At 41.5% G+C, this 14,658-nt stretch overlaps 1 protein-coding gene across 1 annotated transcript in view; it reads left to right on the forward strand.

Annotated features, from left to right (window-relative positions):
- The window catches only part of SPIRE1 (spire-type actin nucleation factor 1), a 122,034-nt gene extending 113,016 nt beyond the window's left edge, over positions 1-9,018 (forward strand). The window contains exons 13-17 of the mRNA XM_010583344.1: positions 4,906-5,043; positions 6,564-6,634; positions 7,377-7,404; positions 7,489-7,625; positions 8,494-9,018. Of these exons, the coding sequence (XP_010581646.1) occupies positions 4,906-5,043; positions 6,564-6,634; positions 7,377-7,404; positions 7,489-7,625; positions 8,494-8,746 (627 nt within the window). The 3' untranslated portion in view covers positions 8,747-9,018. The remainder of the gene's footprint in view (positions 1-4,905; positions 5,044-6,563; positions 6,635-7,376; positions 7,405-7,488; positions 7,626-8,493) is intronic.
- The last annotated feature ends 5,640 nt before the right edge of the window (positions 9,019-14,658 follow it).

The raw sequence follows: 14,658 nt of genomic DNA on the forward strand, positions 1-14,658 counted from the left end.
AGGGGAGAAAGCATTATATGTTACACTGAGGCATTTGCTCCATCACACTTTTAGTGTATCTAAATATGTTACATCATAATATTGATCTCATACATATTTGAGGGGATCATGCAACTTAAAAATCTTATATATGAGGCCATTATTTTAAATAGGTCAAGCAAGTTCTTAACAGGGCCTTTTTGACCACGTGTATTTTCCCTCTGTCAGTCTGTTCATATGCCTAGAAATAAAACCATTACAGAAAAATGAATTCAGTTATTCCACTTGCCCTTAAAAATACTAAAGGAAAAGGGAAAAAAAGACATTAGATAAGTCAGGCTAGTATGGGAACACGTGGGAAAGGTTTTACTCGTTTCTTTTGTACTTGGGTTTTTTGGTTTGGTTTTTTTTGTTGTTGGTTTTTTTTTGTTGTTTAAATCTTTAGAGAACTGTCACCTAGCTTGGTTTTGGCTATGAAGTGAGAAAGAAGGAAAATCAGTAGTGAAACGATGTTCTGTTAATAAGAACCTATTTTATTTGATGCCTAGAGAGCTAATTCTTTAACTTGGCAATAGTGCCCTCTAGGGTGTGACAGACAACTCCCACAATACTTTTGGTTTTAGTTTTGGTAGATGGTTTCTGATACGCTGGCGCTGCCCCAGTGCCACACTTTGGCTTACTGCAAGTCTTTCCTTCCCTGGAAAGATGCCAGCTTCTTTCTGTGGCTGCTCCAGATGCTGCATACATGACATTGCCGTTCCTGGAGTGAACACTTCTCAATAAGTGCAGAATATTATTTACTTTTTATTTGACTTCACACTTCTTCATCCCTTCCTCCAGGATTGATGGAGTTTCATTTCTTATCACCTGCTCCTGTGACTGCAGTTTCTCTCCAAGGTGAAAGAGGCCTCGTCAATAAATAGCCCTCAATGCCAGTGAAAACAGGCAGGGGTTTGCTACAGTCTCTTAGCAGGATTAGCAAGAAACTGGTCTGTCTTGCATACTAACAACGGTTTTATGAACTGGCATCTCATCAGACAGAGGGAGTTAGACCTAAGTAGGTGGGGAGGGGAAACAGACTTGGAAAGATGCCAAACGTAGTCCTTTTGATATGTCACCCTACCAGCGCTACACGGAAAGGCAAGGCAGCTCAGTGATTTTGGGGGGGGGTCAGCCTGGTGGTGTGCTCACTGTACTGAGCTGACTCGGTGCTTAATCAGTGAGATGAAGCCAGTGTCCTGAGATGTACATATTAATGCCTTTGTAGTCTGTTTGCTTTTTAAATAGTATTATTATTATTACTATCATTATTATTTTTCATGACCCAGAGGACCAAAGCTAATGGTTTCGTTTATACACAGCATTCGCTTCTCTGCTTCCTATCTATTGTTCAGGTTCCTAGGATAACCAGTTTATTTCCAAGGATGACTTTCAGACCACTTTTTTCAACTGTGCAAACAGCTTCTCTGCTCAGCTCTCATCCCGTTGAAGCAGCCATGTGTGGGGTGGCAGGGGCTATGTACTATCTCTGTGAGAGAGCTTTTGCCAGCAGGTGGAAACCCGCAAAGGTTTGCCTCTTTTTGCTGGCTTTGGAAATCACCTTCACCAGCATGTTCCCTCCTAGGGGAGCACTTCCTAAGCTGTGGCAAGAATTAAAGCTCAGGCTGGGACATTGCACCTGATTGACGTTGATTTCAATGTGTGTAGGATATTTGTGTGTCTTCAATCATCTCACGGGGAAAAGAAATCAGTTCTGAAAGGACAGCAAACTAAAAATGCAACATCTCAAGATTATCAATGGGACAGACCTTAAATGTTACAGCACATGAAGATCCTGCAGCAAAAATCCAGCAAAACTACTGTAACCCTTGGACTATGTTGAAAAGAATAAGGTTTTATGTTTCTAACAAGATACATTATGTAGAATAGAAGGGCATTTGCAATCTGTTTTACTTGAAAACCTACATACGGTTTTGTTCCTCAGCACACTTACGTATCTGAACTTGCAGGATAACTAATAGCTATATACCAGGGAAGGCAAATCAACTAAAAAGAAAAACTGATTCATTTACCCCTATGTAGAACTAAACATGAATAATTTAATGTTTTCCTTTTTTTCTTGTCTCAATCAGTAAGTGAAAGTTCAAAACCTGTTGCAGGAGAGTTTATAGTTGAGTTATCCAGCTGACTTCTTAGAAACTTCTAGTCTCCAAAAGTAATGAGAGTTTAGAGTGCTTGACTAATTGTGAATTGCAGAATTTAGAGGCCAATCCAGCACTTGTTTGTATTGCAATTTACTGGGGCAGCTCATTTGAGTGCCTAGTGACATCCTTTAATGAGAAGTTTAACGAGGAATATATTAGTGTGAAAATGTGTTAGTCATAAGGAGCTATTAGGTGTGCATATGCTGAGAATGACCTACAAAGCACTTTATTTCACATTATGGATATGTAATTCTTACTACCTGCTTTTCCTGAGTAAAAAAAAAAATACACATATACACCTTAAGCTGTTACAGTGTATATAATAAGACCGCACAAAGTGTTAAGCCAGTTCTCATGAGGATCTTTGAAACTTCAAGTTCAAAATACTATTTTTAAGTAAGACTTTTTTTCCTTTAAAAGTAAGAATACTGACTTGTGTTTAATATTAAAATGAGCATTGAGTACAATTCCAGAAAATCAAGACCATTCAAACCACATTTTGTCTTCAGCATGTTCTGTTGTATGCAAGCGTTGCAGAGAGCTGAAGTTCTCTCACTTGGAGCTGCCTAACTTGAGTGTAGATTATCGTTGGAAGTTTGAGCAATAACTCCAAAGCATCATTGTTTAATGAAGTTTAGCCAGTGCTTAGCGTAATTTTAATTAATTTCAATGCCTTAAAGGTAGTGTAGAAACAAAAGATATTCTTGTGTACTTATTTCTATTCCGAAAAGGGGGAAAAAAAAATCAAGCTTTTTTTTGAAATCAGCATAATATTTATCATTCATTTAATGTTGCATTAACATTTTGTTGTCCTTGTGTAACCTCTGGAATTAAAACATTAGCATTTAAACATGTGAACATTTTCTATGTTTCCCCTGTTGCCTGCTAGCTATTTCTATTTGCTTTAGTGATAATCATTTTTGATTGGTACAATAACAGGCCCACACTATTCCCCTAGTACCTGCTCTATACCTATAGCAGATCCGCAGCCTTTCTTCAAAGGAGCAATATTCCCCAATGTCATCGTTCTGTAAATTAAAGGAATGGGCGTTCATGAGGGGGAAGGAAGAGCTTCAAGTAAGAAATGTATTTCTAAAGGACTTAAAGCTCTGATTGATTACAAGCATTCAGTCAGCCTCGTTCACCTCGGACAGTTTCTCTCAGTCTCCCACGATGCAGAATCGAGGGGGTTTGCTGGCATTGTATGCATCACGCTTTCCCAGGCACTTCCTCTCCCATCTCGCCCCAGCCTTCAGCCGGTGCCTTCTCCATAGTGAGGCAGTTGCTATGGGAAGAACCCAGAATGAAACGCTGAGAGCTGCCGGCTAGCTGTAAAGTTGCTCGTAAGGAACAGAAGTTATTTTGTTTGGGCTGTGCAGTTTTACACCTCAGAGCAAATTGCAGTTGCTTTTGATGTAGTTTGTTCTTTCCAGAAAACTAGTGATTCTATACCCCAAAGGTTTAGCCGGTACATCTAACAAAGTTAACTCAATTCTAGTCTTTTGTGGGGTACCTTAAACAGAGTGAAGTTTCTTTGTGTTCCCTTTCTAGATAGGTAAGACAACAGTTTTTAAAAATGTGGTGGTTCCTAAATGCTAATGTTTGCCAGGTCTGCAATGTAGAAAGATTTTCTTTTTAATCTAATGGAAAGACAGAACAGATCTCTGAGTACATGGAAATGGAGCATTTCACTACTAATCCAATTCATCACTTCAATTTGTAAACGAGATCTCCAACCTGTCAGCCATGTCTTTGTATCTGCTGGAGAAATTTCCTTCATTTATTCAGAGAGCATTACATGTCATTGTCATTGCCGCACAGTAGCCCCCTCTGGGCTGACTGAAAAGGTTCACTAAGCATAAAGCCATGGGAGTTCCCACAGAGGTTTCTGTCTTTCTGTTGGAAATGTATAATCAACTACAGGGCTGGATTACAAATTGGGTTGGTGCTTTTTATTCTCTGGTACCAAATTCAGGAGTTCTCTACTCAATATTCTCCTAAATGCTGTAATACAGAGCAGATGCAAAATTTCGTAAGTGGAAAGTTGTGGTATTAGTCTCTATTTGAGTCTTTTCCATTAATAATTCAACATTGGGTAACCAGTTCTCCTGCTTTATATTTGAAGAATATTCTGTAAAGCTTAAATTGCTGCTGTTACTTTCCTGGGGCAGAAAAGAGAACTTTTCTGCCTAAACTGACGTAACTTTTTGTAGTCTTGGTGGGATTCTGATCATGTGAGCACCAAGATGTGGTACCACTGAATAAGAATTTCTGCTAGAATGGGCTACTAACCACTTTCCATGGCCACTCTGGGCATCACAAAGTCTCAGAGAAATTGCGTGTCTTTAAACCGTATACTTAAAAGTAATGCCATCTGCCAAATTACCTTTTCCCTTTCAAATTATAAACCTGAACATTGACTGGTTTCAAACAAATCTTCCTAATAACAGACAAATGGAGAGAAGGGTCAAGTGGTCTGAGGAGGAAAGATGACAAAAACTGTCCTTGTTGTGAAGGCTGAACACCAGACCATTTAGATCACACTTACGCAGTCTCCGGCGGTTTGGAACTCATGTGATGCCCATGAATGAGCCAGTGCTATTCCAGTTTGAAGGGAGAAACCCTTTATTTCTGGAGTGACTAACCAGGTGGCTGGTTGTCTAGGTTGAAGTCTGGAAGAAGCCATTTGGCTTTGAAATAATACAGGTTTTTTGGCTTCCAGGAGGAGTTCTGTTACCCGGTGGAATGTCTGGCTCTGACGGTGGAGGAGGTCATGCACATCCGTCAGGTGCTGGTGAAGGCGGAGCTGGAAAAGTACCAGCAATATAAAGATGTCTACACTGCTCTCAAGAAAGGAAAGGTAGGGCTGAGTCTGTGGAGGCTCCAAAGCTTATTGAGGGAGGCTGGTCACACAAGCCTCCCAGTTACACATTTGTTTCTTACCCTGTGTTGGAGAGAAAGAAGAGATATCCACCAAATATCCCCCTAAATGTATAACACATGGGTCAGCTTCCTTGAATTATGGGCAGAAACATCAAAACTTTTCATGGAAATACCATATTTGTTTAGATTGTCTATAAAAATGCAGTAGCATTTGCAATTACCAGAGCATATCTGCATGGGTATGTTTTAAACTTCATTGAATGAAGAGATTTCTGTCCCCATGCCTTCTGCAGTATTGCTTAGCATTTCTATTCCAGAAAATAGAATTACAGATAACAGTAGGAAACTACAAGAAATTTTTCATATTAATCTTTACCGTCAAGCAAAGAGGGAATGAAAGCCTTCAGAGAAGTCGGACAACATGTGACCCCAGAAGGAGTTTTAATATTAGAGAACCCATTAACTAATGCATTTTTTTTCTGTAAACTGCAGATTGGGAATTGGTATTTACCAGTAGAAGCAGTGTCCTTTTCTCTCACTTCTGACTTGTGCTTCTTGAACACCTCCAGCAAGTGCATTTTGACTTCACAGTGTATTTTACCTACAGGCCTACCTGTGTCTAGTATGCAGATTTAATTGAAAGACTTAATACATTTAAGGCGGAGGAACAAGAATCTGAAAATGTCATTCATTAGATTCAGCTGTTGACTATTGTCATGACATATAAAGCTTAGTAATGAGCTTTTATCAAATCTCAAAGTAATCTGATGTTTTCATTAATTTACCCCACTATTAAAACTCTTTACTTTTATTTCTAGCCAAATTTATCTAGCCTCACCTGAGTCTCTGGATCTCAGTATGTCATCTTTTGTTTGACTGCAGAACTTCCACTGTTCAATGCCTTTCCTTCCTAGAAATGTTCTTAAGCTGTGATCCCTACCTCCTTTGAGTAAACTGAATAGTTGGGATTTATTATCCCACTATAAAGCAGGTTTTCCTCAAGTGAGATTGCTATAATAGCTCTTTTCTGCACCTCCTCTAGTTTTCAGGAATGTAGGATTGGAAGAAAATCGTCAAATGTTATCACAGGCAAAAACTTTGTGTCCCAGAACCAGACCCAGATGGTTAGGAACCTTTTCCAGCCTAAATGTATTCACGGCTGAATTTATGCCCATTTGTTCTTGTGTTCTTCGGCTGTAACTCTTACTTTCCTGGTGCTTGTTTTTGTAGTAATGATATAAACATCAGCGAGGGAGAAGTAAAAATAAGTTAATTAATAACTGGCAAGTATTTAATTTAGGTAAAAGCTTAAAGGAGTATTTCTAAATATACGAAGATACAATTCTGGACCATTCCTTTCAGTATCATCTTGGAAGTATGGACCCCAGAACTGGATGTAGTACTGTAACTGTGGTCTCACTGATAGCAACTGATAGATTAAGTCATTACTGTGTAGGACTTTGCCTAACGTTGTGGACTCCTCTGTTCTTCTTTTAGCTCTGCTTTTGCTGTCGAACAAGAAGGTTTTCTTTCTTTACCTGGTCTTACACTTGTCAGTTCTGTAAGAGGTAAATATTTAATATCTGTTAATAAACGAGTACCGTTCCAGAGGGGAAAATGCTGATTTATACATTAGAAACCCTCAAATGTTTCTGCTGCATACTGTTGTTTTTTTATTTCTGTAACAGTCGATGTTAAAAAAACTGTGCAAAACCAGTTCCTTCCTAAGTGACAGAATTGCTTCCTTGGACTGAAACTCTTGGCTAAAAGTGAGAGAAACACTCATTTGCTCTTTTATGCTCATGGGAGAGTGAGATGGAATTTACTCAGACTCCCCAGTCAACAGTTCCATAATCTCTGTTGTTGGGGAAAACATTTCAAGGCAATTTACCTTTTGGATTATTTTTGGAGTATTAGTGGGGGAAGAAGGGAAAAGGAAAAGGAATCATTTGCAGGAAAAATGAAAAATTTTAAATTGAACAGTGAGACAGTAATTCTGAAGATCTATGGAATCACTGACTTATTGTCTCACCAAAGGAGGTTTCTTTAGAGGAAAACCAGGTTTGGGTGGGTTTTTTTTTTCTATTTTTTAATTTAGCTGTAGTTCTTTAGCATTTCTCCTTGCTTTTGGCTTCATGATCTGCTTGAACTTATTAAAGTTATTACATTGAAGAAGCTTTAAAAGTAAAAATGTTTGTTTAAGGGGAGGATGGGGGAGGATTCTAACTCCTGAAAACACTTATCCCTTATTCTTGATTTAAATGTAATTTTTCCAAATGAAATGATTCATGCTTTTGCTTTCTTACACAGGCCTGTATGCTCACAGTGTTGCAAAAAAGTAAGTAAACTTATGGTTAGATCCTTTCTAAAAAGCTGTAATCTTTGTAATGATACTGCATGTTCCTTCTGCTGTTCTCAACAGATGCGGTTGCCATCGAAGCCATATTCTACTCTCCCCATCTTCTCACTGGGACCTTCAACCTTGCAAAGAGGAGAAAGCTTTATGAGGCCAGAGAAACCCTCTACCAGTCATCACCATTCACTGCGGAGCATGTCCAGGTGAGAAACAATCCTAGCTCACTTGTGTCTATTGCAAATGCTTCCTAAGCGTTTCATATTGAATTATCAATCATTACAAAGATGCTGCCTACCTGTTTTGTCATTGTCAATGTCTCTAATGCTTGTAGTAACTTTTCTGAAGCCTGAAAATCCATGTCTCTTCCACTCATTGCTTTGATTATCAGAAATAGCAAAACTAACAGCATGTCTTAAACCTTTTTCACATTACAGGGGAAAAATAATATGAGTATGGGACAACTGTATTTCTGTAGCACCTCTGCAAAAATATCCTTAGCATATCCTTTTCTGGTGTGAATAGACTTTCCGGAGAGAACTCTCACAGGCTAGAATCACTCACTGAGTGGGATTTCAATGATGTCTTGCACAGATTTATCTTTTTTCCCCCTAATTTTTCTAATTCTAATTTTCACTTTTTTTTTTTCACTTTGATATTATGAAGTTACGTACTGGCTTTATATCTTACACACAGATGGTTGTCAAAGCTAATACAAGAAATTAAAAGATAAAAGAAATGCTCCTTTTTGAGGGAATCTACAGTATAACCCCTCTGCATAATTCACTAGCGCTATGACGTTGTGTCAAATTAGCCAAACACATCATCTATTTATAGTTATTAGTAAGGTTGTTTTTGTCAAGGAAAATGCCCTCAGTTAGTCACCCTGCAATCTTGCCAAACCAAGCAGAAGCTGTCCTCTCCGGAGATTGGTCTCCTGGTGTCATTTTTAGGACAGAAGAAAGGAAGATTTAAAGCAAGACTGTTCCGATGTGCTGTTTCCTGAAGGTGTCCCTTGGGGCCCACTGCCGTGGAGCTAACCAATGTGACAGATCCTGTTCTTTTGCCTTTCAGGTTGACCTCAAGGTCCAAATCTGTGGATAAGTCACATGAAGAGTTTCCCAAAGAATTGATGGAGGACTGGAGCACGATGGAGGTGTGTGTGGACTGCAAGAAGTTTATTTCAGAAATCATCAATTCAAGCCGGCGCAGCCTATCTCTGGCCAACAAGCGAGCCAGGTTAAAAAGGAAAACGCAGTCCTTCTACATGTCGTCTCCGGGAACCTCTGAATACTGCCCCTCTGAAAGGACTATCAATGAGATCTGAGCCGTGTGCCTTTTTCTTTGCTTTTGTCTTCATGAGGTCATCATCCATGAGCAAGGTCATTGAAACTGGATTATCATTCTGTTGCTTCGTTTCACTTGACTGGCTTGAATTTGCGTTAGGTCACAGGATTTCCTACTCCAATGGTTCCCAGAGACACAACGCTATGTTTAGATCTGTGCAGAATGATACGCAACGGGTCAGCTGCTCGCACTGGAAGAAAATCAATGGTTTGAAATTGTTGCCTCTTTTGTATGTGTGCGTTGAAACTCGAAAGCCTTTTCTTGCTTTCAATCTTTTTTTAACCATGCTTTGAATCATTTTTCAGGAGATGAGCTGAAAACAGATGTTTAATGGAGAACCAAATCTAACCAAGTGTCCATGTTAGCACAGTAGCAAACAGTAAGTCATATTGGCATTACCGCCCTAGTAATGCTCACGTCCTAGTTGAAACAGCAAAGGGTTGTATCGCACACCAGACACCGAGTGTGAGCGACTGTGGTCAAAACCATCTTTCGTTGAACTGTTTCAGTTGCTCTGAGATCAGGGTTCAGCACTGGACTCTACAATGTCTGTGTCCTAGGGAAAAATACACGACGAAGCTCTTTGCCGGTGTGGTTGGCCATTCCCCTGAGCTGCTGTACTTTTTAAACCTTAGCATACTTCTAAGTGTCTCCTGAGCAGGTTTTAGTAGTTTACTTTCTATCTTGAATGTATGATAATGACTACTAGTAGCAGTGAATTTTAGTGGTAGACAGAGTTGTACAGTTTATGGGGAGGATGGGAAATAAGGGAGGCTTCTAATTTTAACTGAATACCTGTAAAGTTGTTCTAGTGGTTACACAGAGAAAATAGTGGGTAAGGTGTACATTTGTATTATAATGGAGCACACAAATACTGCTATAGTTATGTCTGACAGCATATCCAGTGATAACCCCATTTTTTCTGGGGTTTATAGCTTGGCTGTAAAAATTCATGTTCTGCTGAAATTTGGGACAGTGCTGTCTCAGATTGGGAGCAATCTCTCTTATTTTTTTTCCTTTATTTTTTTTTCATTCTTTTTCCCTTTTTAATTCACTCATGGAAGAGTGCTAGACTAGTTGTTTAGAAGTTCCAACAATGTTACAATGTTGACTGACATCTCATGCTTTTTTGCACTTTTTTTTATATTCAAAATACTTTTTTTAAATTCAGGCATAGCCAGAGTTTAGTCAATAATTTGGGGCCAGATCATTTTGGTATTTAAAAACAAGCTAACATAGCCAAGTTATTAATACTTGAAAATCAACTACTGTAACTTTTTCATAAATTTTTTTAATACCCTGAGGCATATTTAATATCTATATAGCAGTGTATTATAGAATGACATAGCAGAAAAGTTTCAGATCTATTTATTAACATTTCTATACTTCGGATTAATGAGAGATACCTCAGAACTGCTCCAAAGTAGCTGGGACTGGATTTCCGTAACCTGATTTTAAAGATGTGTTAATCAAAACAGATTCTCCTGTCCAAATCTCGTGCACTGAAAAGCCCAAGAGAAGGCAGACTGCCCCGCCAGCCCTGGTAGGGCACAGTGTGGAGGCTGTGGGGCCTCGGGAGTGGCTGGCTCCCCTTCGGTAGCTCGGCTCCAGTCCCACTGTGGGCTGCCTCTTGCTGCCCCGGGGAACAAGACTTCCCCTTCAAAGTGTATTTGCACGTTACATTGCAGCCTTCGGAGCAGCCGCTCATATTTTATCTTTTAAGTTGATTTAAAAAGCACATGCAAAAGTCCCTTACGCCTCCCTAGGGACTCATCCATCCTTCTTTTTCTTTAAACGCCCCCTTGGAAAATGAGAATTTTTGTGTATGCAGGGCTTATTGAAATAATGTTTTTAATTTTTTTCTGAACCAATGCAAACAGGAGAAGCAGGGCAGGTGTCATGGCCCTCTCCTCGGGGTACCTCTGGACAAGTGTCTTGCATGTTCAGGCACTTGAAGTACTGGCGTGAGATAAGGATGCAGGATTGCAGGAGGTGAGCAGCACAGGCTGATTTGAAAGCTCTGCTCTCGCTGGAAGGGGTCGCCTGATCTCAGTCACATCAGCACTTTTTCTTGTTTCTGTGCCAAAACGAGCCCGTGTGTTTGCTGCACAGTACATCAGGAAAACTAGGCTGAAAGAAATGCAGGAAATCTCACTTTGCATCTCCCCTGTTGTTGTTCTTACCGTTTTCTCCTGGAAATGCCCCAGCCACACGTTTACAATCGCTCAATCCTCTTCCCTGGCATCCTCAAGCCACTGAGGTGGAGGGGATCCAGCATGTTTATTCTCCCCTTTGAGAGGGATTTGGGATGTTGCAGAGCAGGCAGGATCAAGGACTAAGTAAAACCCGAGCGTGCGAAGGGAAACGAGTCCCTCGCGGCGCGCCTGTGCCCCCCTCCGCCTGGGGAGATCCGGGGCGGCTCTGGGGAAGCGGCGCAGCCTCGCCATGCAGCCTTTGCCTTCCCGGGATGCCCAGCAGCCCTTGGCTCGGGCCGGACTCTGCTGCACTGGGCAGGGCACAAACACCGAACAACGGCGCAGCGGTTGTACAAACTGCTCCGTGTTGCTCACCCAGAGCTGCCATGGGGCCCGGCCTGGATAACCTCCCTTTTTCTCTGGGCCCCCCCCCCCCGCCTGCTGACACGCTGTGGCAAGCTCCAGAAAACGTGGTGCAGAGGGCTGCCTCTCCCCTTCCCTCCCATCCCTTCCTCTCTGGCACAGTTTCTCGGCGTTATCCTGGCATTTCGTTCCACAAAAGAAAAAGCAGCAGGTTGGTTTTTCACGCGAAGCCTCAGGAGCTCAGCTCACTGGTTGCCTGCCTCTCTGCGGAGTGGGCTATTTTTAGCTTTCCATCTTGCTGCTTGCGCTAGCATCCCAAATCCACTGCAGCCATCTGCCTGCGTACCCTGCGGTGCCGCCCAGCATGTCCTATTTATGGTCTGAACTTCACATTAGCATCAGAGGATAAAATCAGAAGCTTGTAAATATGTGTAATATATTTATTAATATTTAGGAAGTCTCCATCAATCATGCAATGGGAATTGACTTTCCCATGATGTTTTAAAATGGAAATGAGTCTTATTTATATGTGTGTTGGCTATTATCTTTATTAGAGTTAAGGCTTTCAGCCCCCTAATAACAGTTTGCACTCCATAGGCATTTTAGAGTGAATTACTGCCGAAAAGAATGCGGGACTAGCACAGTGAGCTCCCTTCCACGAATTTTTAAATTATTTTTTTTTTAGATTTATTAATATGCCCAAGGTCTGTTTAACTATAACATACGAGACCCAAGGAGTTAAAAATGCCACCAGCAGCATCCCTCTTGCTAGTTTGATTGTGAACCTGGTTGTGGAGAATTCAAAACCAGCTCTGCCTCACGGCTGCGATGGGGGAAGCGAGCAGGCCTTTGCTGCAGCTCTCGAACACGACCTTTCCAATGCTCACAGTGACAGTAGTGCTTCGGGGGGTTGTTGGTTTTTTCCCTTTCCCCATTACTTCCTTTATAGAGGGAGGGGTGTTGTTACCTGGCGAAAATAAAATGCCTTTCCATTATAGCCCCTGTCTGTGTTAATTATTCATGTGGAAGCTGATTTAAAGGTTCTTTCTCTCTTCTTTTCCATGCTTTTCTAGTTTTGTAAGATCAGTCAGGTATTTCTTTTGGCAAAGAATTGTTAATGAAAATGACTGAGTAACAGCTGAACGCTGGCTGGGCTGCATGAAGGGATGGAAACCTGTCAAGTACTCTTAGAATAGCAATAAAACTGCTTGTGTAACGCCAGTGATGCGATTAGCACCTACTCATCGCTTGCAGCCAGCTCCCTCTGTTACCAGGGTGTTGCTACTTTCCACACCAATGGTCTGTAGCTGAGGCCCGCTTGTCCTCCTTGTAGTCCAGGCTTTGGGAAATCTCCCTCCCTCACCTTTGGGAGAGAAGTGCTGGCAGTCTTTTGGAGAGGTTTTTGATCGATTGTTTTTAAACCAGAAGTGGAGAGAACATTTTTATCACAACTATTAAGTTGTTCTCTGTTCTCTTTCAAGCTCCCTTTTTCCCCAGGGAAGTTCAGCATCAGCTTCCACAGTCAGTTAATGGCTGCATGCTCTATAGGTTAAAACTAATTTAGAAGGTCCAACTTTAGATTCCCAATTGCTACCTTCATGCTTTACCTCCTCCAGCAGCTCTGTACACCTATTAGGAATGTTTCTTATGAGCTCAGTCTCATCTGTGAAACAGTGACAGCACACAGGCATGAGGGAAGAGTGCTGTGACTGTATGCTCTGGTGCTACCGCATACGGATTATGTTAATGTTACCATAAAATTTTACAGTATTTCCATGTTGGTAACTTGGAGCTGCTCTGGTTTATTTCTTCTTCTTTTGTATGTATGAATCTTAAGGCCAATCTGAGAATGTTTATGAATATTGATTCCAGCTATAAAGATCTGTTTTGTTGTTTCTGTCTGATTTTTACTACTGTGTTTCAGATTTTTTGGGTACCTGCAAGTACTATTGACCAAAGTTTCCTGGCAGGAGAACCACAAGAGAGGGGCACTAGCTCAGTCTGACGTGATACACAAAGACACAGAACCCCTTTCCTGACACTAAGCTAAGTTCGCGAGCATTGTCCTCACGGCAGCTCGATCCAGTCCAGCGCCGTAGTCCCCTCCCGCTGGGAGAGCTGGTGCCACCTACCACCTGCAAGGGGTGGGGGCTGAGCGGCACCCACGAGCTCCAGCAGCCCCAAGCAGAGGGAGCCCACCGCCCTTCCCTTCGTTCTCGGCTTGACGTTGAAAAATCCCAGAGCTGCTCTTGTTGCTCCGTTGAGCTGGCGCAAGCTGCGAGCCTTCCCATGCCCCAGGGTTCCCATCTGCAAAAATGGAGACTACAAAGTGGTTACAACCATTGAAAGAATTTTGAGAGCTGCTGACAAGAGAGAGGAGTGCTCAGGGTCAGAGCTAATATGATCCTGCACTGTGAGTTTCCATCAGCAGTCAGTACTTGAAAGCACTTAGCACCATGTCCAGGTGCACTGAACTGCAGATAGTTGAAACTTTACAACACTTTGACAAGCAAAGATTTGTGAATGAATTTTACCATGGTAGTCCGCACTCAACAAGTATCATAGGGCATAATCAGGAGACGGAGCTAAATAGTTATCAAGTAGACAGAGCAAATTTTATGTGGCGGTAGCTTTGCTTGTTTATTTGCACTAAACTGCAATTCAGTAACTTCTGGGTTTCTCCTCTGGTCGGGCTGTTTTGCAGTGGCAGTGCCTGGCTGAACTGGGTGTGGGATACACAGGCAGCCTGGGCTCTGTGTCCTGAAATAACAACAGAAGCCACTGCAGTCTGCAAAGGTTGTCGAGACGTTTTTTTGTAGAACAGTTCTAGAGGAAGCCAGTTGGAATGGACCTTTCTATAGCTAAGAAAAAATAGATTTTTAAGCAGATAGTTTTTCAAGGTGCCAGGCTCCTTAATCTACAGTCACAGCTGGAAAAGACCTGTTTGATTATTAACCCATTTGATTAAAAAAACACTGCAAGTACAAAAAGGTGAGCATCCAGTATGAAAAAAATACGTTCTTGGTGCCTCCCATGCAGCTGTAGTGTTTACATTAAGCTATGGGTCCTCCCTGCATTTCTCTAACCAGAGTCAGGTCAGCACTTAACAGTAGGAGCCAACAGTGCTTTTGCAGGACAGGCTCTAGGCCAAACATTGCAGTGTGGAATTGCCAAACTGGATTTCAGGAGCTGCTAAATCTAGAATTAAAGGACATGGGCATGAACTGATGCAACTTCTGCAGGAGGTTGGCTTCCAAAGTTTGGTGGAAATAAGCACCAGTTAAGTTGACGTGTCTATATAGAGAGGCTGCGTTCTCGTGGCCCAGCTTCCAGG

Source organism: Haliaeetus leucocephalus, unplaced genomic scaffold, assembly GCF_000737465.1.
Source record: "Haliaeetus leucocephalus isolate CR32 unplaced genomic scaffold, Haliaeetus_leucocephalus-4.0 Scaffold889, whole genome shotgun sequence".
Taxonomy (NCBI): Eukaryota; Metazoa; Chordata; class Aves; order Accipitriformes; family Accipitridae; genus Haliaeetus; species Haliaeetus leucocephalus.